Raw genomic sequence first — 24,682 nt, 5'->3', positions numbered from 1 at the left:
GACCTTCATGTATTGTTGACCTTTCACGTATTGTTGAACTTTATGTATTGTTGACCTTCACGTTCACGTATTGTTGACCTCCGCGTGTTGTTAACCTTCATGTGTTGTTGATCTTCACGTATTGTCGACCTTCACATATTGCTGACCTTCACGTATTGTTGACCTCCGCGTGTTATTGACCTTCACGTATTGTTGAACTTTATGTATTGTTAACCTTCACGTTCATGTATTGTTGACCTCCGCGTGTTGTTAACCTTCATGTATTGTTGACCTTCGCGTATGTTGACCTTCGCGTATTGATGAACTCTGCGTATTGTTGAACTTCTCGTATTGTTGACCTCCGCGTATTGCTGACCCTCACGTATTGTTGACACTCGCGTATTGTTGACCTTCACAACCTGTTAAAATTCAGATTTGTTGACCGTTAGTTGTTGTTAACCATCACACGTGTTGGGCTCCACATGTGATGTTGATCTTAATTTTAGAATAAATCATTCAACAGACCATATAAGGACTTCCGCTTTAAAAAAATGATGTCAGTTTGACAATAGATATGGCAGACGAAGAGTCGTGAACAGTTCCTGTGCAGATCTAGACATTTGTTTTAGAGGGTACTCGAAGGAGCTGTAAATATCTCTCCATACTTCTTCCCACTCAATTTCCCTTTGGCTGCCCGATCTTGATACGCCGCTGTGTAGGCCCCAGTTCACGCGGTTAACGAGTGTTCTTTTAAAGAATATTCGTAGCAGAACAATATTTTGATAGTTTCTCACTTTGAAACGTGTTAAATTTGCCCATATATTACGAACTGTTATGAATAATGACCAGCTACATTAGGTTAGATGTCACATACGATACATCAATGTTTTCTTGGACGGCTTCCTCCTACGGGCTTTGACGGAAGTCACGTCAAACCAATCCAGAAATACTTCGTTATACATTCGCATAGCAACTTCTCACCATTTGAGATCCAAATTAATCGATATATTTGTTTCGCTAGAATGGAGATTTGGGAGAATAGTCATAACTAAATAAGTAAAAATGATTGATTTTTCGTGGACGTAATTCGAAATGAATGATCAATCGTTTCGTTTGTGGGTCCGGATACCGCACAGTCTGATGCAGGAGTACAGATGTATGTATGGTATTGTTGACATAAAGTACACACGCAGTCTGGACGTGTCGACATCATACCAGACATGAAATAACAAGTTTGTGTCAGCGAACACACACATCAATAAAGAATGAGCGGTGAGTGTCTAAATTTATAAACTTATCTTCCGGTTTGACGCCATTCAGTACTGCAAAGTTGCTAGTCGAAATATGATTAACATAAAGTATTTCATATACATACATAATGCTTGATAGATAGAGAAATGTACATACCTTTACCTATGTCACATCCCGGTTCAACCTGGGACTTCCATGTCAGCCTGAGGGGTATTAGTCCGAGGGTTGGTACAGGTCCGATATGGGAAAAGAGTGTATCATTCTCTATACATCATCTATCAAGGTCATTATCATGTGTATGAAAACTACAATATCAATACAAATGCGTAATACCTTGTTTATAAACATTATAACTTGTTTAATTAAAATACGTGTTCAGATCTATAATTCCTTGTTCAGATAATAAGGTACATTGTTTAACAACATGATGAAAAAGGATACAAATAGAAAAATACTTAATATAAATACGAATTACCATACAAATACATCTACTGTATACAAATACGTATACAATTTGAAAAGGAGATTCTCAACATTTATTTAAGGATTGAAACCCGGTTGCTTACAAACATTTCAATGATGCTCGGGAAACGTATTTTGAATAATACGCTTGTAAGCACCTACGTATAACTCGGAGGTGGGTTGGGTTCCGTCTTGTTCCCATTCCATTGTTCCATGCTATTTACCAATTATTGTCACCGACGACCAACGGTTTTTTGGTTGGATTTGACTCAATTTTGTGCGGTTATCGTTTCCAGCCCAAACGTATATCGGAAATAGTTTCGGATTTCCTATCAAATTTTCCGACTTGACGGAACGACATAATTGCACCCTAAAAGTATGATGGAAAGACCGGAATAATATCCGTCTGGAAAACATTAACATGTCTGAGATCTGAGTAGCATGCAACCCTCACAACATTTTAGTTGATATGTTTATCCAGAGCGCTTGCAACGGAAATGTAAATAAAATACTGTGCGGTAATACGGTAAAGTTGGAAATTTTCGCGTGTGGAAATGTTCGCGTTGTGACCCTGTAAACGCGATTACGACGTGGGAATTTTCCTATGGCAATAGCTATGTTATCGATATAATTTATAACGGAATATTCGCGTGTGGACATTTTCGCGCTAGTTTACTCAACGCGAAAAACCGCGAACATTTCCACACCGTGAAAACTTCCTCTTTTACAGTACTTAAAACAGCGTTTAGTCTATTCACGTGAAATGGAAATTTGGTCAAGATATACATTACACTATATCAGCTGTCCGATAGACTTGTGTGATAATTTACATTTTATTTTGTCATTATAGATTCCCTATCACCATGTACACTATACTTGTAAATGATAATATATCGTATTCATAGGACTGTCTTATGTAAAATCTTTGATTTTAAATACAGAAATTATATTATCCGCCAATTATTGAAATGTAGAAGATGGATGATTCAAAAGCATTGTTAAAAATACGAAAGAATGAGCAAACTTAGCCAAATACATCAACTTGCTAATGCGATAATTTTAACCAGAGTAAAACCTCCATACACTGCCATCGTTTCTGCAGAGAAGTTTTGGTGTAATACACTTTAAAAATGTTTGGCGATAAAATGAGGAAAAATAAAAATGGAATCTAAAGAAAAAAGGGGAAAGTGACGTTGAAATAAGTTGGCCGTAAGGGAGGTGGCAAACGAACGAGGGGCATTATATCGAGGTTTTGCTTTAGTGGCTCTCTCCAAACACGTCATATTGCCTGTAATTGTGTGGTGTAGTATTGTGTTTTGTATTGCTTTGTATGACGCAATGCTACTTGTATAACACAAGGGAAGAACTTGATCACGTGACTCGCATAATACGTCTCTCCTGAAGGGTATATCTCTGAGTGCCCCAGCCCCAGTAAGCCTTGCTTATTAAAACCTTAATGTGATAAAGTTGAGAAGTCATATGAAGTCGAAATCAAAATATTAAAATCATGATCAAAACACAAAAGTGGCATCATGCGTTATGTATAACAATGAAATTTGCATGACATAATAAAATTTGACACGACATTTTGAAAACTATAATATCTGTTATCAGAACTTGATTTCAAAAGTAGAAAGATAGCATTATGATATATTTACATTTTCTGTGTACAGTCATTAGTTAAACATACATACAAAAAGCATATCCAATATGAGCAACACATGCTGCACGTTGATATTTTCCAATCTGAAGCTGTTCGGGGCTTTCCGTCAAATTATTTGCGTAATCTGGGACCAATGCATGACGTGACGTCAACTTCAAATTGTGACGGATATTCCCACGATATTGTTCCCTTATAAATGGCTGTTCCACCACTCGGTAAAACAGTTTGTTTAAAATGTAATTTTGAACCAAATAAGACTACAAATAACAAAAAATATACTTTATTTGCTGTTCTGAATGTTAAGGACAGAATCGAAATGCATCTTCCAAACATTTATGATGGTATGAAACGCAGTTCCGTTCAAACACTGTGCATCATGGCATATGTTTTAACGGAACCTTGTTTCATGCTATCATACTTGTAAATATTAAAAAAGATGTGTTCCAATCCTTAAATATTGAGAATGGGTTATACCGGGTGAAGATATTCAGATCATTACACATAGAACACTGAGGAGTATACTGACGATTGAGCCTGGACTGAAGACCTATATATGATTACATATAGAACACTGAGGATTGTACTGATGATTGAGCCTGGACTGAAGACCTATATATGATTACATAGAAACCTAAGGATTGTACTGACGATGGTATCTAGGCTGAAGACCTATGGATGATAACATGGTATCCCTGACGACATTACGAGACCATTTTTCTCTTAACAACCTGAAATGCTGTTACAATAATGCATTTCCTACAAGATCTAGCATCACAACCAAACGCCTACATCGGTAATTCAGTGTTGACTGACGAGGTTACCCCAGTCGACGTTAAGGACTAAAGTTTGTCATTGTTGAAATTATTTTCCGGTATTATTCCCAACCAGAAAGAATGATGATGATTATCTATTAAACATTCTTCACAAGACAAGACCCAATTCCAGTACGTCACACACCGCCATCTCAAGAAATACTTGCATACACATTTTGGCAATCATAAAAGACAAAGTATAAGAAGAATTTCCGGGAAAATGTGACGAGGTTGAACAAAGGGCCTCAACTCTGTATACAGCTGGCACAAAACTCTACTTTAGAACATGACTCTCTGTCATCTTAGGAGACAATTACATACAAAAATTGCAATTGTAGGTGAAAGATTATATGGGTGTACCCCAGACAAAGTGACAGACGGACAGAATGACTGACGGACGAAGTAAAGGCCTGAAGACCCCTGTGGTTGAACCTGTTAGGGATTTATCATTATCACTTCACTTTAACACTAGCGCTCAGGTCTACTCCGATAACGTGAAATTGAGTTTGAGCTTTTTATCAAAAGAAGTTAAATAACTTCAATAAACTGATGGCATTAATGTGCGTACATATATTTCAGGATTATCCCTATGCTATACTGACTAACCTATTGTCTGTCTGGTTATTACAGTTTAAGTGTTGCGGAGTGAGTCACACAGACGAAGGCTACAAAGACTGGCAGCTCAACATTTACTTCAACTGTACCCGCCTGAACCCCAGTATAGAACGATGTGCAGTGCCATTCTCTTGTTGTATATTCTATCCTGTAAGTACTCCTCCAGTCAAGTATGTGTTAAATGTTTTATCCTGTAGGTAGTACTATCCCTCCAATCAAGTATGTAGTATATGTTTTATCTTGTGGGTAGTACTACCCCTCCAGTCCAGTATGTAGTATATGTTTAATCCTGTGGGTAGTACTACCCATCAAGTCCAGGATGCTGTATCTTTTATCCTGTAGGTAGTACTACCCCTCCAGTCCAGTATGTAGTATATATTTTATCCTGTAGTTAGTACTACCCCTCCAGTCCCGTATGTAGTATATATTTTATCCTGTAGTTATTACTGCCCCTCCAGGCCAGTATGTTGTATATGTTTTATGTTGTGGGTAGTACTATCCCTCCAATCAAGTATCTAGTATATGTTTTATCCTGTGTGTAGTGCTGCCCATCCAGTCCAGTATGTGGTATATATTTTATCCTGTAGGTAGTATTCCCCCTCCAGCCCAGTATGTAGTAAATTTTAGAATGTTGGTAGTACTAACCCTCCCGTCCAGTATGTAGTATATTTTTAATCCAGTGGGTAGTACTACCTCTCCAGTCCAGTATGAAGTATATGTTTAATCCTGTGGGTAGTACGGCCCATCAAGTCCAGGAGGCTGTATCGTTGATCCTGTAGGTAGTATTTTCACTCCAGTCCAGTATGTTGTAAATTTTAGACTGTTGGTAGTACTAACCCTCCTGTCCAGTATGTAGTATATGTTTTATCTTGTGGGTAGTACTACCCCTTCAATCTAGTATGTAGTATATGTTTTATCTTGTGGGTAGTACTTCCCCTCCAGTCAAGTATGTGTAGTATATGTTTTATCTTGTGGGTAGTACTACCCCTCCAGTCCAGTATGTAGTATATATTTTATCCTGTAGGTAGTATTTTCACTCCAGTCCAGTATGTAGTATATGTTTTATCCTGTGGTTAGTACAACCCCCCAGTCCAGTAGTTTATCTTAATAGGTATTACTACATTTGCTCATTGTAGGCTATAGTTTCTATACTTTACGTGTTTATTGGCCTGTGTGAGTTCGATTTTTTCTCTAATAAAACTGGGTTACTTAAGATGATGATCAAACTTGCTCCTTATATGCCAGTTATCTCCCTTGAGAGGTACATCTCTCCAGTTCACCTCTGCAGGTGGGGGATTGAGAAAAGAATACACCTGATGTTACCCATTGCATGATGGTAAGAGGTAACTTATGTGGGAAGGTAATTTGCGTATGTTCCTCTACTTGGGGACACAAAAGCGACCAAAATAAATCTGCTGCACCTATTGCAAAATTTGGAATATACATTTTAAATCTATCTGATTCTGACTACCTTTGATTTCCTAGCGCTTTACTTGGCAATGTCTTGAATGTTGTCTCCAGGTGTATATGGCAATGGGATCTGTTCCCATTCGAAGACATACCAACGTCCTAAAAAATGGTAGTTGTTATTGCCTGCTTAACGTTCAGCATTAATGGTAATGACAACAACTGGTTCACCCGTTGTCAGTATAATGTGACCGGGCGGGATGCTGTGCTGGATGTCTTCGGCATGGTATTTCAGTGAGATAGCACTATAAAGTCGGCATCAGATCCGCGCTCTCGCAAGTAGGCAATAACGCCAACAAACCCTGCCTCCAGCACATACACACACAGGCACACATACATAACACACATGGTGGCACGTCCTTAAATGACCTTAGCTGTTGGTAGGACTTTAAACTGCTCTATAAAACCAAAACCTCTTCAGTCTAGTTTTCCACAATATGCTCTACCCTATGACTAATTCACTGTTCATTTTGGTTTCTGTCGATCGATCATCATCAGACACCAGCACCATCTGTTAACATACGAAAAATGAAAACTACTAATAATAACATGTAAACAATGAACGAAAACATTGCTACATTCGCGTAAATCAAACTTCATCGTCTATTGCAATTGTTTATCTTGAGTTTTCCGTTCCTCGAAATGAAATCATTATCGAATTATTTCTTGTCTGTGGTATCTATTGGTTGTTTATGACGACGTCATGTTATTCCATCACTTGGCCATGTGCTTGAGCTCAGAGAGTGTCGGATCACTCGTAAACGAGTGTTTGCGCGTGCATCAGTGTCACGTGAGGTCGTAAGCAGCTAGAAACTCCGATCATCTGAGGAATGTAATCGGTGGTAGTTTGTTTTTGTGTTTATAAAGGTTCAGGATAAAGCACCGATTCAGCATGTGTTTTATGTTTGGGGTTTAGTTGTGCAATAAGTCCAGTTCTGCTTGTAGTCAGCAAGATCGTTTTGGCCTCCAACAAAAGTCGGTAAACTGTTTCATTCGTACAATAGTCGGTAATTATTTCATTCGTACAAAAGTCAGAAAACTGGTTCAGTTTGGGAAGCAAAAAAAAAACACTCCATTGTGTGACTAATCAGAATTTGTGGCGAGCCGTATGTGGTGCAGGAAATTTTACACTTCCGGACCATCTGAATTCGCTTCCAGTTTTGTGTCGGAGTTCATGTTATGATTCCTATCGTTTTGGTTTCTCCTGGGTTCCTGTTGTTGCCGTAAGTTGTTGTATGTGCTTTGAGTTTTGTCCTTGTACATTCAGATTTTTGTATATCTTGGTGCATTGGCGCTGTGGTGTTTTTGTATATCTTGGTGCATTGGCGCTGTGGTCTTTTTGTATATCTTGGTGCATTGGCGCTGTGATGTTTTTGTATATCTTGGTGCATTGGCGCTGCGGTGTTTTTGTATATCTTGGTGCATTGGCGCTGTGGTGTTTTTGTATATCTTGGTGCATTGGCGCTGTGGTCTTTTTGTATATCTTGGTGCATTGGCGCTGTGGTGTTTTTTTGTCCCTATGCATTGATGCTGTTGTGTAAACTTTCAATTGGGGTTGGTTTATTTCGCCTAAGGTTTGATGTTGACACTGTAGTATATTTTGTCTGTGTGTGTTGACGCTGTAGTATCTTTGTCCCTGTGTGGTGACACTGTAGTATATTTGTCCATGTGTGGTGACACTGTAGTATATTTGTCCCTGTGTGGTGACACTGTAGTATATTTGTCCCTGTGTGTTGACGCTGTAGTATATTTTGTCTGTGTGTGTTGACGCTGTAGTATCTTTGTCCCTGTGTGTTGATGCTGTAGTATCTTTGTCCCTGTGTGTTGACGCTGTAGTATATTTGTCCATGTGTGGTGACACTGTAGTATCTTTGTCCCTGTATGTTGACGCTGTAGTATATTTGTCCCTGTGTGTTGACGCTGTAGTATCTTTGTCCCTGTGTGTTGATGCTGTAGTATCTTTGTCCCGGTGTGTTGACGCTGTAGTATCTTTGTGCCTGTGTGTTGACGCTGTAGTATCTGTGTCCCTATGTGTTGACGCTGTAGTATGTTTGTCCCTGTATGTTAACGCTGTAGTATCTTTGTCCCTGTATGTTAACACTGTAGTATCGTTGTCCCTGTATGTTGACGCTGTAGTTTATTTGTCCCTGTGTGTTGACGCTGCAGTATCTTTGTCCCTGTGTGTTGACGCTTTAGTATCTTTGTCCCTGTGTGTTGATGCTGTAGTATCTTTGTCGCTGTGTGTTGACGCTGTAGTATATTTTGTCTCTGTGTGTTGACGCTGTAGTATATTTTGTCTCTGTGTGTTGACGCTGTAGTATATTTTGTCTGTGGGTGTTGACGCTGTAGTATCTTTGTCCCTGGGTGTTGACGCTGTAGTATCTGTGTCCCTGTGTGTTGACGCTGTAGTATGTTTGTCCCTGTATGTTAACACTGTAGTATCTTTGTCCCTGTATGTTGACGCTGTAGTATATTTGTCCCTGTGTGTTGACACTGTAGTATATTTGTCCCTGTGTGTTGATGCTGTAGTATTGTTGTCCCTGTGTGTTGACGCTGTAGTATCTTTGTTCCTGTGTCCCTGTGTGTTGACGCTGTAGTATATGTGTCCCTGTGTTTTGACGCTGTAGTATATTTGTCCGTGTGTGTTGACACTGTAGAATATTTGTCCCTGTGTGTTGACACTGTAGTATCTTTGTCCCTGTGTGTTGACGCTGTAGTATCTTTGTTCCTGTGTCCCTGTGTGTTGACGCTGTAGTATCTGTGTCCCTGTGTGTTGACACTGTAGTATTGTTGTATCTGTGTGTTGACGCTGTACTATCTTTGTCCATGTGTGTTGACACTGTAATATCTTTGTCCCGGTGTGTTGACGCTGTAGTATCTTTGTCCCTGTGTGTTGACACTGTAGTATTGTTGTATCTGTGTGTTGACGCTGTAGTATCTTTGTCCATGTGTGTTGACACTGTAATATCTTTGTCCCTGTGTGTTGACGCTGTAGTATCTTTGTCCCTGTGTGTTGACACTGTAGTATCTTTGTCCCTGTGTGTTGACACTGTAGTATCTTTGTGCCTGTGTGTTGACGCTGTAGTATCTTTGTCCCTGTGTGTCGACACTGTAGTATCTTTGTCCCTGTGTGGTGACACTGAAATATCTTTGTCCCTGTGTGTTGACGCTGTAGTATCTGTGTCCCTGTGTGGTGACACTGAAATATTTTTGTCCCTGTGTGTTGACGCTGTAGTATCTTAGTCCATGTGTGTTGACACTGTAATATCTTTGTGCCTGTGTGTTGACGCTGTAGTATATTTGTCCCTGTGTGTTGACACCGTAGAATATTTGTCCCTGCGTGTTGACGCTTTAGTTTCTCTGTCTCTGCGTGTTGACGCTTTATTCTCTTACCCTGGACAGGTTCATCCGCATTTTTACCAGTGTGAGATTTCCTTTTCTCCCACACCTGACAGATTTATCTCCCCCTGTGTGGTGACACTGTAGTATATTTGTCCCTGTGTGTTGACGCTGTAGTATTGTTGTCCCTGTGTGTTGACGCTGTAGTATCTTTGTCCCTGTGTGTTGACGCTGTAGTATCTGTGTCCCTGTGTGTTGACGCTGTAGTATCTGTGTCCCTGTGTGTTGACGCTGTAGTATATTTGTCCCTGTGTGTTGACGCTGTAGTATATTTGTCCCTGTGTGTTGACACCGTAGAATATTTGACCCTGCGTGTTGACGCTTTAGTTTCTCTGCCTCTGCGTGTTGACGCTTTATTCTCTTCCCCTGGACAGGTTCATCCGCATTTTTACCAGTGGTAGATTTCCTTTTCTCCCACACCTGACAGATTTCTCTCCCGTTTTGCCGGTGCTAGATTTATCTGTCCCCGCCCTAGGGTTGAGCCGCGGGGATTCCCCCATTCATAACAATGGCATGACGTCACTTCAACGATACAATGACGTCACGTCAACAATCCATCAACATTACATTGTGTATATGATACACATTGGGGAAAACAGGGTACATGTAAGAGAAAAAGAATAATTGACCCCCTTGTGGGTAAGATAGGGGAATCTCAACCCGAGGGGAAAGATTCTTAAGTGGCCAAACACTCGAAAAGCCTCGTGTTTGGCAACTTAAGAATCTTTCCCCTCGGGTTGAGATTCTCCTATCTCACCCCCAAGGGGGTGAATGATTCTATTAGTATACTTTTTCTGTGTGTTGATGATGTTGTTTGTATTATTTATTTTGTTTTTGTGTGATGATGCTGTGGTTTATCTTGTCCTTGTGCTTTGATGCTACGTATTATTTTGACTTTGTGTGTTGACGCTGCGGTATATTATGTCTTTGCGCGTGTTGATCATGTTGTCCATTTTGTCCTTGTGTGTTGGCGCTGCGGTATATTATGTATTTGTATGTTGGCGCTGCGGTAAATTTTGTCCTTGTGTGTTTGAGTCTGCGGTATATTTTGTCGATGTGCGTGTTGATCATGTGTTTCGTTTTGTCTTTGTGTGTTTGTGTCTGCGGTCTATTTTGTCGATGTGCGTGTTGATCATGTGTTTCATTTTGTCTTTGTGTGTTGGAGCTGCGGTACATTTTGTCATTGTGTGTTGTAGCTGCTGTGTATTTTGTCCTTGTGTGTTGGAGCTGCGGTACATTTTGTCTCTGTGTGTTGGAGCTGCGGTACATTTTGTCCTTGTGTGTTAGCGCTGCGGTATATTTTGTATTTGTATGTTGGCGCTGCGGTACATTTTGTCCTTGTGTGTTTGTGTCTGCGGTATATTTTGTCGATGTGCGTGTTGATCATGTGTTTCAGTTTGTCTTTGTGTGTTGGAGCTGCGGTACATTTTGTCTTTGTGTGTTGGCGCTGCGTTACATTTTGTCATTGTGTGTTAGCGCTGCGGTACATTTTGTCCTTGTGTGTTGGACTGCTGTGTATTTTGTCTTATTGCGTATTGATGCTGTGGTTTATTTTGTCATTGTGCGTTGGGCTGCTGTGTATTTTGTCTTTGTGCGTTGGGCTGCTGTGTATTTTGTCTTTGTGCGTTGGGCTGCTGTGTAATTGTCGTTGTGCGTGTTGATGCTGTGTTTTATTTTGTCATTGTGTGTTGACGCTGTTAAAAATCCAAACTTTGATCAGCATACCGGTCAATTATTTATTCCTTTCTCAACACTCAAGTCTGTGTGTGTTTTAATAATGCGCATACATTTTTCAATATGACATAGTTTTACTTAAAAATCATGCAAAATAACACTTTATATAGCCTACTACACACACAAAAATAGAATAATAGATACTGAATTTCTTTACTTTATTGAATCTAGAGCCACAGGCTCAGCTTGTTACGTGCCAGTCCTCCTGAACACAACTGCTATTTTACCATCTAAATAGGAAACCGATCTGTAAAACCCGTTGGTACCCCGCAGGACTAGAAATTAAATTTGAATCCTAGCAGTATATTAAGGTTGTAGTTTGCAATTTTTAACAGTCCATGTGCAAATTCCATAACCCAATATTATTCAACAAGATAAGTAATGTCAAAATTCTGATTATTTAATCGGACTAGCAGTGTTTAGTACCGCTAGTCCAGCTTGAGATTTCACTGGTTTCACACTACCGGGCTACCCTTCTTGTCTAGGTCTGCAATGATGTATCTCAATTCCACTACACCAAACAATAAAAGTGCAACAGTGCAAGATACAAGAATGTACGTACTGTATTTCGCCGAGTGATATCGCATTCATGAATTCGATTTCATTGCAACAGTATTACTGTTCCCGAGACAGTAAGAAAGATATACAGTAAGAAACATATGTCGGACTGACATTCCACGTCACTTCACAGCGTCAGCGGGTCGCTGCTGTCGATGCAATGTTATTGAACAAACAACTGTAAATCCTGTAAATAGTCAGCTTGCTTTGAACCTTGTGGGCTTGCGTGGATAAAACTCAAAGAAAATGGCCGTGGAATTTCCATAAACCTTCCATTGACTTAACACAAGAAAAACACGTTTTTTTTTATAAGACAACATTTTGTGATGTTTCATTGGAAATGTATTTACCAGATGATTCCGTCTGTTTGATATCAAACTGTTTTTATTGCTGAGAAAGCTTTCAACTGACAGTACACAAACGGGTTCTCCATCTTTTCTGAGACATTTGTCAGCAGAATGTTCACTGACACGAGTACATCTAAAACACATCTCAAAACCAATAACTTGGGGCAAATGAATCAGACAACCGACTGTATGGAATGCAGTAACTGCGCCTGTCTGGGGAACCGTCATAGCATCAGACGTCTGCAGATAAATCCTTCAGTTACGTACATTTTTTATTTCAAACAAAAAATATTTTATCGTTTGTAATTAATTTCATGTGTTTGTATTTTTATTAATAAATTTTAACTATAGTTCATTTTCAAACATTTTGATGCAATGTAGTTGATATCACATACGTTATTAAAAAAAAAAATGCAATAACAAAGAGAAAGAGTTTGTTTGATACTTGGTAAACCATTCGAGTGTTGTAGGCACTGCATAAGGCTTTAAAATGTTTAACAGTAGGCAGTAAACTTACTATATAAAGCAATGGTAACAATACGACGCCAAAATGAAGCACATTTTAGAAATAATGAACGCACTGAAAAAGAACATATTTGTATTTAACATATAAATCTTCTAAAGAGTGTTAGTCACATACTAAAGCACTCACTAATAGATATATAAACTATCGACCTTTAAAAAATAAAATAACAATCTAAATAATTGTAAAATACATTTAGTAATATTTCTAATTAAAAAGTAATGTTCCAAGATACACACCAATGTGAAAAAACAGTTCAGATTCAGATTATTTTATTCCTTGTGTAAGACACATCGGAGAGTAGATATACAATGACATACAAATAGTACAGTATATTACAAATTTTAAATGACACATGTATACAATAAAAGTCAAATACAATATGATGCGTATTGTACAATGGCATACGTGATAACAATACAGTATATTACAATGAAATACTCACTAATCGTGTAGTACGACAAAATGACATACACCATACGCGACAGCATATTACACTGGAATACACCAACATCGTAAGGTATGTTACAGTGACGTCATAACAATATAGTATATTACAGTGATATTAATACTATAATATATTTCAATGCCGTGCGTTACATGTAATGATAACAAGATTTAATACGGTTACATTCATTGTACCTCACAGACGAACCGTATCATATCATGGTGAAATACGATTACATTCATTGTACCCCACAGACAAACCGTATCATATTAAGGTGAAATATGGTTACATTCATTGTACCTCATAGACGATCCGTATCATATCAAGGGGAAATACGGTTACATTCTTTGTACCTAACAGACGAACCGTATCATATCAGGGTGAAATTCGGTTACATTCATTGTACCCCACAGACAAACCGTATCATATTAAGGTGAAATATGGTTACATTCATTGTACCTCAAAGACAAACCGTATCATATCAAGGGGAAATACGGTTACATTCATTGGACCTCACAGACGATCCGTATCTTATCAAGGTGAAATACTGATACATTCATTTAATCTCACAGACAAACCGTATCATGTCAAGGTGAAATACGGTTACATTAATTGTACCTTACAGACGAACCGTATCATATCAGGGTGAAATTCGGTTACATTCATTAAACCTCACAGACAAACCGTATCATGTCAAGGTGAAATACGGTTACATTCCTTGTACCTCACAGACAAACCGAATCATATCAAGGGGAAATACGGTTACATTCATTGGACCTCACAGACGATCCGTATCATATCAAGGGGAAATAAGGGTAAATTCATTGTACCTCACAGACAAACCGTATTATATCAAGGTGAAATACGGTTGCATTCATTGTACCTCACAGACAAACCGAATCATATCAAGGGGAAATACGGTTACATTCTTTGTACCTCACAGCCGAACCGTATCGTATCAAGGTTTAATACGGTTACCTTCATTGTACCTCACAGACAAACCGTATCAATGCCGTGCGTTACATGTATTGATAACAAGATTTAATACGGTTACCTTCATTGTACCTCACAGACTAACCGTATCATATCAAGGTGAAAGACGGTTACATTCATTGTACCTGACAGACAAACCGTATCATATCAAGGCGAAATACGATTACATTCATTGTACCTCACAGGCGAACCGTATCATATCAAGGCGCAATACGGTTACATTCATTGTACATCACAGACGAACCGGATCCTATCAAGGTGAAATTCGGTTACATTCATTGACATCACAGACGAACCGTCTCATATCAAGGTGAAATACGGATACATTCATTGTACCTCACAGTCGTTACGTATCATATCAAGGTGAAATCCGGTTACATTCATTGTACCTCTCAGACGAACCGTATCATATCATGGTGAAATTCGGTTACATTCATTGTACCTCTCAGACGAACCGTATCATATCAGGGTGAAATTCGGTTACATTCATTGACATCACAGACGAACCGTCTCATATCAAGGTGAAATACGGGTACATTCATTGTACCTCACAGGCGAACCGTATCATATCAAGGCGAAATACGGTTACATTCAATGTACCTCACAGACGAACCGTGTCATATCAAGGTTTAATACGGCTACATTCATTGTACCTCACAGGCGATCCGTATCATATCAAGGTGAAAAACGGTTACATTCATTGTACCTCGCAGACGAACCGTATCATATCAAGGCGCAATACGGTTACATTCATTGTAACTCACAGACGAACCGTATCATGTCAAGGTTTAATACGGTTACATCCATTGTACCTCACAGACGAACCATATCATATCAAGGTGAAATACAGTTACATTCATTGTACCTCACTGACGAACCGTATCATATCAAGGAGAAATACGGTTACATTCATTGAACCTCACAGACGATCCGTATCTTATCAAGGTGAAATACTGATACATTCATTTAATCTCACAGACAAACCGTATCATATCGAGGTGAAATACGGTTACATTCGTTGTACCTCACAGACGATCCGTATGATATCAAGGTGAAATACGGTTATATTCATTGTACCTCACAGACGAACCGGAAATACTCACTAATCGTGTAGTACGACAAAATGACATACACCATACGCGACAGCATATTACACTGGAATACAGCAACATCGTAAGGTATGTTACAGTGACGTCATAACAGTATAGTATATTACAGTGATATTAATACTATAATATATATCAATGCCTGCGTTACGTGTAATGATAACAAGATTTAACACGGTTACATTCATTGTACCTGACAGACAAACCGTATCATATCGAACCGTATCATATCAAGGTAAAATACGGCTACATTCATTGGACCTCCCAGACAAACCGAATCATATCAAGGGGAAATACGGTTACATTCATTAAACCTCACAGACAAACCGTATCAGATCAAGGTGAAATACGGTTACAGTCATTGTACCTCACAGACGAATCGTATCATATCAAGGTTTAATGCGGTTACATTCATTGTACCTCAAAGACGATCCGTATCATATCAAGGGGAAATAAGGGTAAATTCATTGTACCTCACAGACACTCCGTATCATATCAAGGTGAAATTCGGTTCCATTCATTGACATCACAGACGAACGGTATCATATCAAGGTGAAATACAGTTACATTCATTGTACCTCACGGACAAACCGTGTCATATCAAGGTTTAATACGGCTACATTCATTGTACCTCACAGATGAACCGTATCATATCAAGGTTAAATACGGTTACATTCATTGTTCCTCACAGACGAACCGTATCATGTCAAGGTTTAATACGGTTACATCCATTGTACCTCACAGACGATCCGTATGATATCAAGGTGAAATACGGTTTCATTTATTGTACCTCACAGACGAACTGTATCATATCAAGGTTTAATAGGGTACATTCATTGTACCTCACAGTCGTTACGTATCATATCAAGGTGAAATATGGTTACATTCATTGTACCTCAAAGACGATCCGTATCATATCAAGGTGAGATACGGTTACATTCATTGTACCTGACAGACAAACCGTATCATATCGAACCGTATCATATCAAGGTAAAATACGGCTACATTCATTGGACCTCCCAGACAAACCGAATCATATCAAGGGGAAATACGGTTACATTCTTTGTACCTCACAGCCGAACCGTATCATATCAAGGTAAAATACGGCTACATTCATTGGACCTCCCAGACAAACCGAATCATATCAAGGGGAAATACGGTTACATTCATTGAACCTCACAGACGATCCGTATCATATCAAGGGGAAATACGGTTACATTCATTGCACCTCACAGACGAACCGTATCGTATCAAGGTTTAATACGGTTACATCCATTGTACCTCACAGACGAACGGTATCATATCAAGGTGAAATACAGTTACATTCATTGTACCTCACTGACGAACCGTATCATATCAAGGTGAAATACGGTTACATTCATTAAACCTCACAGACAAACCGTATCATATCAAGGTGAAATACGATTACATTCATTGTACCTCACAGACGAACCGTATCATATCAAGCTGAAATACGTTTACATTCACTGTACCTCACAGACAAACCGTATCAGATCAAGGTGAAATACGGTTACATGCATTGTACCTCACAGACGAACCGCATCATATCAAGGTGAAATACGGTTATATTCATTGTACCTCACAGACGATCCGGATCATATCAAGGTGAAATACGTTTACATTCATTGTACCTCACAGATAAACCGTATCATATCAAGGTGAAGTACGGTTACATTCATTGTACCTCAAAGAGGATCAGTATCATATCAAGGTGAAATACGGATACATTCATTGTACCTCAAAGACGATCCGTATCATATCAAGGCGAAATACGGTTACATTCATTGTACCGCACAGACGAACCGTATCATATCAGGGTTTAATACGGTTACATTCATTTTACCTCACAGACGAACCGTATCGTATCAAGGTGAAATACGGTTACAGTCATTGTACCTCACAGACGATCCGGATCATATCAAGGTGAAATACGTTTACATTCATTGTACCTCACAGAAGAACCGGATCATATAAAGGTTAAATAAGGTTACATTGATTTTACCTCACAGACAAACCGTATCAAATCAAGGTTTAATACGGTTACATTCATCGTACCTCACAGACAAACCGTATCGTATCAGGGTTTAATACGGTTACATTCATTGAACCTCACAGACGATCCGTATCATATCAGGGTGAAATACGGTTACATTCATTGTAACTCACAGACGAACCGTATCATATAAAGGTTTAATACGGTTACATTGATTGTACATCAAAGACAAACCGTATCATATCAAGGGGAAATAAGGTTACATTCATTGTACCTCACCGACAAACAGTATCATATCAAGGTTTAATACGATTTCATTCATTGTACCTCACAGACAAGCCGTATCATATCAAGGTTTAATAGGTTACATTCATTGTACCTCACAAACGATCCGTATCATATCAAGGTGGAATACGGTTACATTCATTGTACCACACAGACAAACCGTATCATATCAGGGTTTAATACGGTTACATTCATTATACCTCACAGACAAACCGTATCACATCAAGGTTTAATACGGTTACATCCATTGTACCTCACAGACAAACCGGATCATATCAAGGTTTAATACGGATACATTCATTGTACCTCAAAGACAAACCGTATCATATAAAGGTTTAATACGGTTACATTCATCGTACCTCACAGACGATCCGTATCTTATCAAGGTGAAATACGGTTACATTAATTGTACCTCACAGACAAACCGTCTCATATCAAGGTGAAATAGGGTTAAATTCATTGTACCTCACAGACGACCCGTATCATATCAAGGTTTAATATGGTTACATTCATTGTACCTCACAAACGATCCGTATCATATCAAGGTGGAATACGGTTACATTCATTGTACCACACAGACGATCCGTATCATATCAAGGTTTAATACAGTTATATTCATTGTACCTCACAGACAAACTGTATCATATCAAGGTGAAATACGCTTACATTCATTGTACCTCACAGACCATCCGTATCATATCAAGGAGAAATACGGTTACATTCATTGTATCTCACGGACGAACCGTATCATATCAAGGTAAAATTCGGTTACATTCATTGTACCTCACAGCCGAACCGTATCATATCATGGTGAAATACGATTACATTCATTGTACCTCACGGACAAACCGTATCACATCAAGGTTTAATACGGTTACATCCATTGTACCTCACAGACGATCCGGATCATATCAAGGTGAAATACGGTTTCATTTATTGTCCCTCACAGACGAACCGTATCATACCAAGGTTTAATACGGTTACATTCATCGTACCTCACAGACAAACCGTATCGTATCAGGGTTTAATACGGTTACATTCATTATACCTCACAGACAAACCGTATCAGATCAAGGTGAAATACGGTTACATTAATTGTACCTCACAGACAAACCGTTTCATGTCAAGGTTTAATACGGTTACATTCATTATACCTCACAGACAAACCGTATCAGATCAAGGTGAAATACGGTTACATGCATTGTACCTCACATACGATCCGTATCATATCAAGGTGGAATACGGTTACATTCATTGTACCTCTCAGACGAACCGTATCATATCAAGTTTTAATACGGTTAGATTCATTGTACCTCACAGACGAAACGCATCATATCAAGGTTTAATACAGTTACATTCATTGTACCTCACAGTCGATCCGTATCATATCAAGGTGATATACGGTTACATTCATTGTACCTAACAGACGAACCGTATCATATCAAGGGGAAATAAGGGTAAATTCATTGTACCTCACAGACGATCCGGATCATATCAAGGTGAAATACGTTTACATTCATTGTACCTCACAGAGGATCCGTATCACATCAAGGTGAAATACGGTTACATCCATTGTACCTCACAGACGATCCGCATCATATCAAGGTGAAATACGGTTTCATTTATTGTACCTCTTAGACAAACCGTATCATATCAAGGAGAAATTCGGTTACATTCATTGACATCACAGACGAACGGTATCATATCAAGGTTTAATACGATTACATTCATTGTACCTCACAGATAAACCGTATCATATCAAGGTTTAAAACGGTTACATTCATTGTACCTCACTGACGATCCGTATCATATCAAGGTTTAATACAGTTACATTCATTGTACCTCACAGGCGAACCGTATCATATCAAGGTGAATTACGGTTACATTCATTGTACCTCATAGACGAACCGTATCATATCAAGGCTTAATACGGTTACATTCATTGTATCTCACAGACGATCCGTATCATATCAGGGTGAAATACGGTTACATTCATTCTACCTCACAGACGAACCGTATCATATAAAGGTTAAATACGGTTACATTCATTGTACGTCACAGACGAACCGTATCATATCCATTTTTAATACAGTTACCTTCATTGTACCTCACAGACAAACAGTATCATATCAAGGTTTAATACGGGTACATTCATTGTACCTCCCAGACAAACCGTATCATATCAAGGCGAAATACGGTTACATTCATTGTATCTCACAGACGAACCGTATCATATAAAGGTTTAATACGGTTACATTCACTGTACCTCACAGACGAACCGTATAATATCAAGGTTAAATACGGTTACATTCATTGTACCCCACAGCCAAACCGTATAATATCAAGGTTTAATACGGTTACATCCATTGTACCTCACAGACAAACCGAATCATATCAAGGCGAAATACGATTACATTCATTGTACCTCACAGAAGAACCGTATCATATCAAGTTTTAATACGGTTAGATTCATTGTACCTCACAGACGAATCGTATCATATCAAGGTTTAATACGATTACATTCATTGTACCTCACAGATGAACCGTATCATATCAAGGTGAAAAACGGTTACATTCATTGTACCTCATAGACGATCCGTATCATATCAAGGTCAAATACGGTTACATTCATTGTACGTCACAGACAAACCGTATCATATCAATGTGAAATACGGTTACATTCATTGGACCTCACAGACGAACCGTATCATGTCAAGGTGAAATACGGTTACATTCATTGTACCTCACAGACGAACCTATCAAGGTGAAATACAAAGTTAAATGCGATCATTGATAACTTGCAATATGTTGTTGTTTTTTAAATTGAATTAATTTATAATGTTATAGTTTAAAATGTCACCCTTTCGTTACGGGACCACTGAGAGTCGGCGGTTGTGTCACTTCCTTTCAGGGGTGTACCTAACCCCTGTCTCAGTACCACAACAGTAGTGGTCATCAAATGGAAAAACAACAAATACGGGGCCTATGACACGCCAACTTGACATTAACATATAAAATTGATATCTCTATTGATTAAGAAGATATCTTATAAACAGTAAAAATGGTTCATATACAAATGTAGTCATAACTATATGAGACATCTCAATATCATTAATAGATAGCTCTATTTCATTAAAAGATATCTCTTTCAATATTATATGAGATATCTTCAAATATTTTTATAAGATATCTTTATATATTTATATAAGATATCTTCAAATATTTATATAAGATATCTTTAAATATTGATATAGGATTCATTTAAATGTAATAGAGATAGCATAGGCATCTTCCAATAAATTACACATAAAAGATATCTCAGTAAATTATAGTAAACACGAGCTCTTAGTCATCCAAGCGACGTTTGCAATCCAGGAACACACTTCTATACTGCTGTTTATTGAAGTCAATTCAACTTTGTGCCCGTCCTCCGGGTTCATTGTTTTATTTTAGTACACTCACGCACTTTGAGCTCCTCGGTGGCTCGTTCCTTGCACACTATGATGGAGCGCAGCGGAGTCACCCGAGGTTTGCCGTTTAACACTCACGTGGTTGCTACCTCCGGTGGACTTCGAGTACCTTGCAAACTCCCCGTATTTATGGAATAACAAGTCGGATTTTGCGAGAGATACGTTAAGCTATATTTGGACTGGCGTGTGTAACAAAAGTAGTACGATCTCTATGACAATCGAGATGTTTTTGAAGCAACTAATCCAATTTCTTTGTTTCTTTCAGGGTGAGCGTATAAACGTGATGTGTGGATTCGGGAAAACAAATAAATCGGTGAGTAACTTAACACGAAGTTAAAAATATTAAATGGAGTTACCGTTTATGGAAACAAAGATTTTATATTGGTTATTGATGATTTCCACAGAATATCACGTGAAACACGCCTCATAAGCGTATTTCTTAAGAAGACATTTCTTTATTTAATTATATATATAATATACATCACTACCGTTATATTTGGGTTGATTCGCGAACATAGTCAATCGCGAAGTCAAAAATTCATAGCAATACAAATTGGTTTGGCATTTTGGATTAAAGTCTTTCAGCTAAGGTCATTTAAGGACGTGTCTATGTGTGTAATGTGTGCGTGTATATGTCTCTTCGTGCCGGGAGGTATGTTGGTGTTTTGCATCCTTGTGATGATCTGATGCTGACCTTAGAGTGCTACCTCTCTGAAATACCATGCTGAAGGCACCCAGCACAGCATTCCACCCAGTCACATTGTACTGAGACAGGGTATACCAGTTGTTGCGAATTCTAAGTTCGTGTATTTGTGAGAATGAAGAAATAGCCTCCGTTTCCTTGCAGTATTCAGTGTTGCGTGATGATGGGACTTTTTGTTAGGATGGAGGGGTGAGGGACTGGTGGGGAAGGCAGTAAAACATCTGTTTAAAAAAGGAATTTCCAACAGTCCTTTAGGAACCAGACCGACCACATATAAGCCTCACTGTGATTATGTCAAAAGCGGAAGTGATTACTCGGAACCGATGAACCTGTGACGTGTCACAGGATTGTAAGTCTACGAGAACCCTGGTCGTTAACCCCTCGTGTCACAGTAGAGACGTAAATGTGTTGTCAACGTGTAGCTCCAGAGATGTCACCCAAGGTCACGCGAGGTCACGCGATTCCGAGAAATCGATTTCCTTTTGACATTGACAGTTGTATTGTGTACATTGTGAAGCCGTATTAGGACTGGGTAATGATATTTTATGTGTCCGGTAAAGTCTTGTGGCCGGAGAACTAATGTCCGGTTAAGTCCAGTTGTCGGAATTGATGGTCTCAGCGTCTTTACTGCTTTATTGTGGGACATTAATCAGTAGTACACTACATGTATCAGACAATGACGTATCTGGGGGAAATCCGGGGAAATCTGGGGGAAATCCGGGAGAAATCCAGGGCTTCGGTTCCCGCCCAAGTCGATCAATTTCTTTTAAAATATATTCTTGTCAAATTTTCTTTCAATTGGAACATCATCCGAACCCAATCAGTGTTGTGATCTCTTTGAATCATGCTCTGCGCAGACAAGAAGATGTCGTTCTTGATTGTGTGGCCAAGTAGGTACTATTACAACTGCATGTATAACAATACTTTCATGTATATGCATATGACAAAAAAAATACCAAATTTTCCCGGAGCATTGATTTTTATGTTGATTATTTCATTGGTGGCATCAGTAAGGTTAGTTTGCATGTCGCATTGGAAAAACCAGCACACATTTTACTGCGTTTCTGTTTATTTGACAATGGTCGAAAACTCCCATTTTCTCTCCTCCAAAAATCAAAAAACACATTTATGTCTTTCAACGGTATTGTTACAAAATAATTATTTTTAACCTCTAAAAAAGGGTCTTGCAAATAAAAACTGTTGTATTTTTTCCTTGTTTAGGAGGACAAAGGCTAGTGACGAAAGGTTGTGGGTACAAGCTGTACGGCTCAATAGAATTGTTGTTTGGTACAGAAATAAAATGTCCGCTAATGGAGTCAATATTTGGTCTGTCACATCGTCTTGTTTGCATTGTATCTCTGAAGTCCTCCCACTTAGTCACTACGAATAAGGAGCTTATTGACGAATGGCTAAACTAGTTACAAACCTACGTCATCTACTCCATACATACGACGCACAATGTATAAAATTGAGCTTTGCCGGAACACAAGNGTAGGGGGGGGGGAATCAGAAATGTAATTTAAACTATAAGATATAATGTAAGGCATGTATGCCCTCTTTTCGCTGAACTCGGTAAAATGCTGACAATGAATATGTTGAATAGAAATTGTACCCTTGCAGTTGACCTTGGGACCCTGAAGCACAAAATCACCCGAGGTTTTCTTTTAGCTGATCTATGTATTCACATTGGTGAAAATCTGTTAAGTAATGAAGTTGGCAGAGTCGTGACAAGAAACGGAACCGGAAGTTACAGGACCGGAAGTTACGGGACCGGAAGTTACGGGACGGGACAGACACTATGGATAACACGATATGCCCCGAATTGTTATGGGGGGAGAGGGGGGTCTTTAAGATATTCAGCGCAGTTAAAAGTCGTGCAGGAAAATAATAAACCGTATGCGTCGAAACGCTGGGTGTACCTAGGAAACCTCACGACACATTCCTAACAGCTAGCAAGGTATAATAGATTGTGTTTATACAGAAATGTAGAAAAAACATATATCTTTCGCCTTTCACCAATGCGGTAAGGGTTCGATTCCCCGATCGGACGTGTGGTCACCTGCCCGACCATGTTGGATTTTTCCGGGTTCTCCGGTTCTTCCCACATTTAGTGCCCCAGCGCGTTAACATCTTGGCAATCAAGAAAGTTTCATATTTATTGCACAAAAATAAAGTTTATATCTGTAAATCACACAAACGATTTCGTGCCATTAACATATGGCTACCTATAAAAGTCTAAATTGTAAATGACCTGGTGACAAAAAAGCTATCAAACTTGTGAATTTCAGAAAAGTGACGTGGAAGACTGGATCTATACACAAGGGTGTGTGAAGGGATTCGGGGAGTGGTTGGGTAAACACGAACAGATTATCCTCCTTACGGCCGGCGGGGTTATGGCTATGCAGGTAAGAGAGAGAAGTGCTATTTGGGTTGAAAAAAAATCAGGATCGAAAAGCGTCTTTTTAACACCAATTATGGTGAGGAAGTATGTTGTATATTGAATACTTTCATAAGTGTAATCTAAAATGCCTTTCAGTCGTTATTTTTACGATCAAAACATTTAAAACATCCTTTTCTTCTGATTGGTTTCTTTTGGTTCATGAAACATTTTAAATTTGCAGTTTTGCCCAATGGCAGTACATAGCGACATAAACAGGCGGTAAATGTAATTCGGGCTGTAGAACGGAAATGTTAATATAAATACGGAAATCTATGCGAGGTTATTGTCAAGTATGAACGTTAAAACAAAACCTTATGGTGTTTGAGAGAGTAACATTGAAGGAAAAATAGCCTTTTTAAGATATATCACCATCTCTCTACACCATATCAGAGACGTGAGCACTACGGTAGAAT

General features: G+C 38.8%; 1 protein-coding gene across 1 annotated transcript in view; it reads left to right on the top strand.

Moving 5' to 3' along the window:
• Nucleotides 1–24,682, top strand: part of LOC110462260 (tetraspanin-33-like) — a 68,365-nt gene that overhangs the window by 42,205 nt on the left and 1,478 nt on the right. Inside the window, exons 5-7 of the mRNA XM_021516162.1 lie at nt 4,798–4,932; nt 21,392–21,439; nt 24,118–24,234. Of these exons, the coding sequence (XP_021371837.1) occupies nt 4,798–4,932; nt 21,392–21,439; nt 24,118–24,234 (300 nt within the window). The remainder of the gene's footprint in view (nt 1–4,797; nt 4,933–21,391; nt 21,440–24,117; nt 24,235–24,682) is intronic.

This window comes from Mizuhopecten yessoensis, unplaced genomic scaffold, assembly GCF_002113885.1.
Source record: "Mizuhopecten yessoensis strain PY_sf001 unplaced genomic scaffold, ASM211388v2 scaffold1429, whole genome shotgun sequence".
Taxonomy (NCBI): domain Eukaryota; kingdom Metazoa; phylum Mollusca; class Bivalvia; order Pectinida; family Pectinidae; genus Mizuhopecten; species Mizuhopecten yessoensis.
The sequence above is the reverse complement of the archived record's forward strand: the minus strand, read 5'-3'. Positions and strand labels throughout refer to the sequence as shown.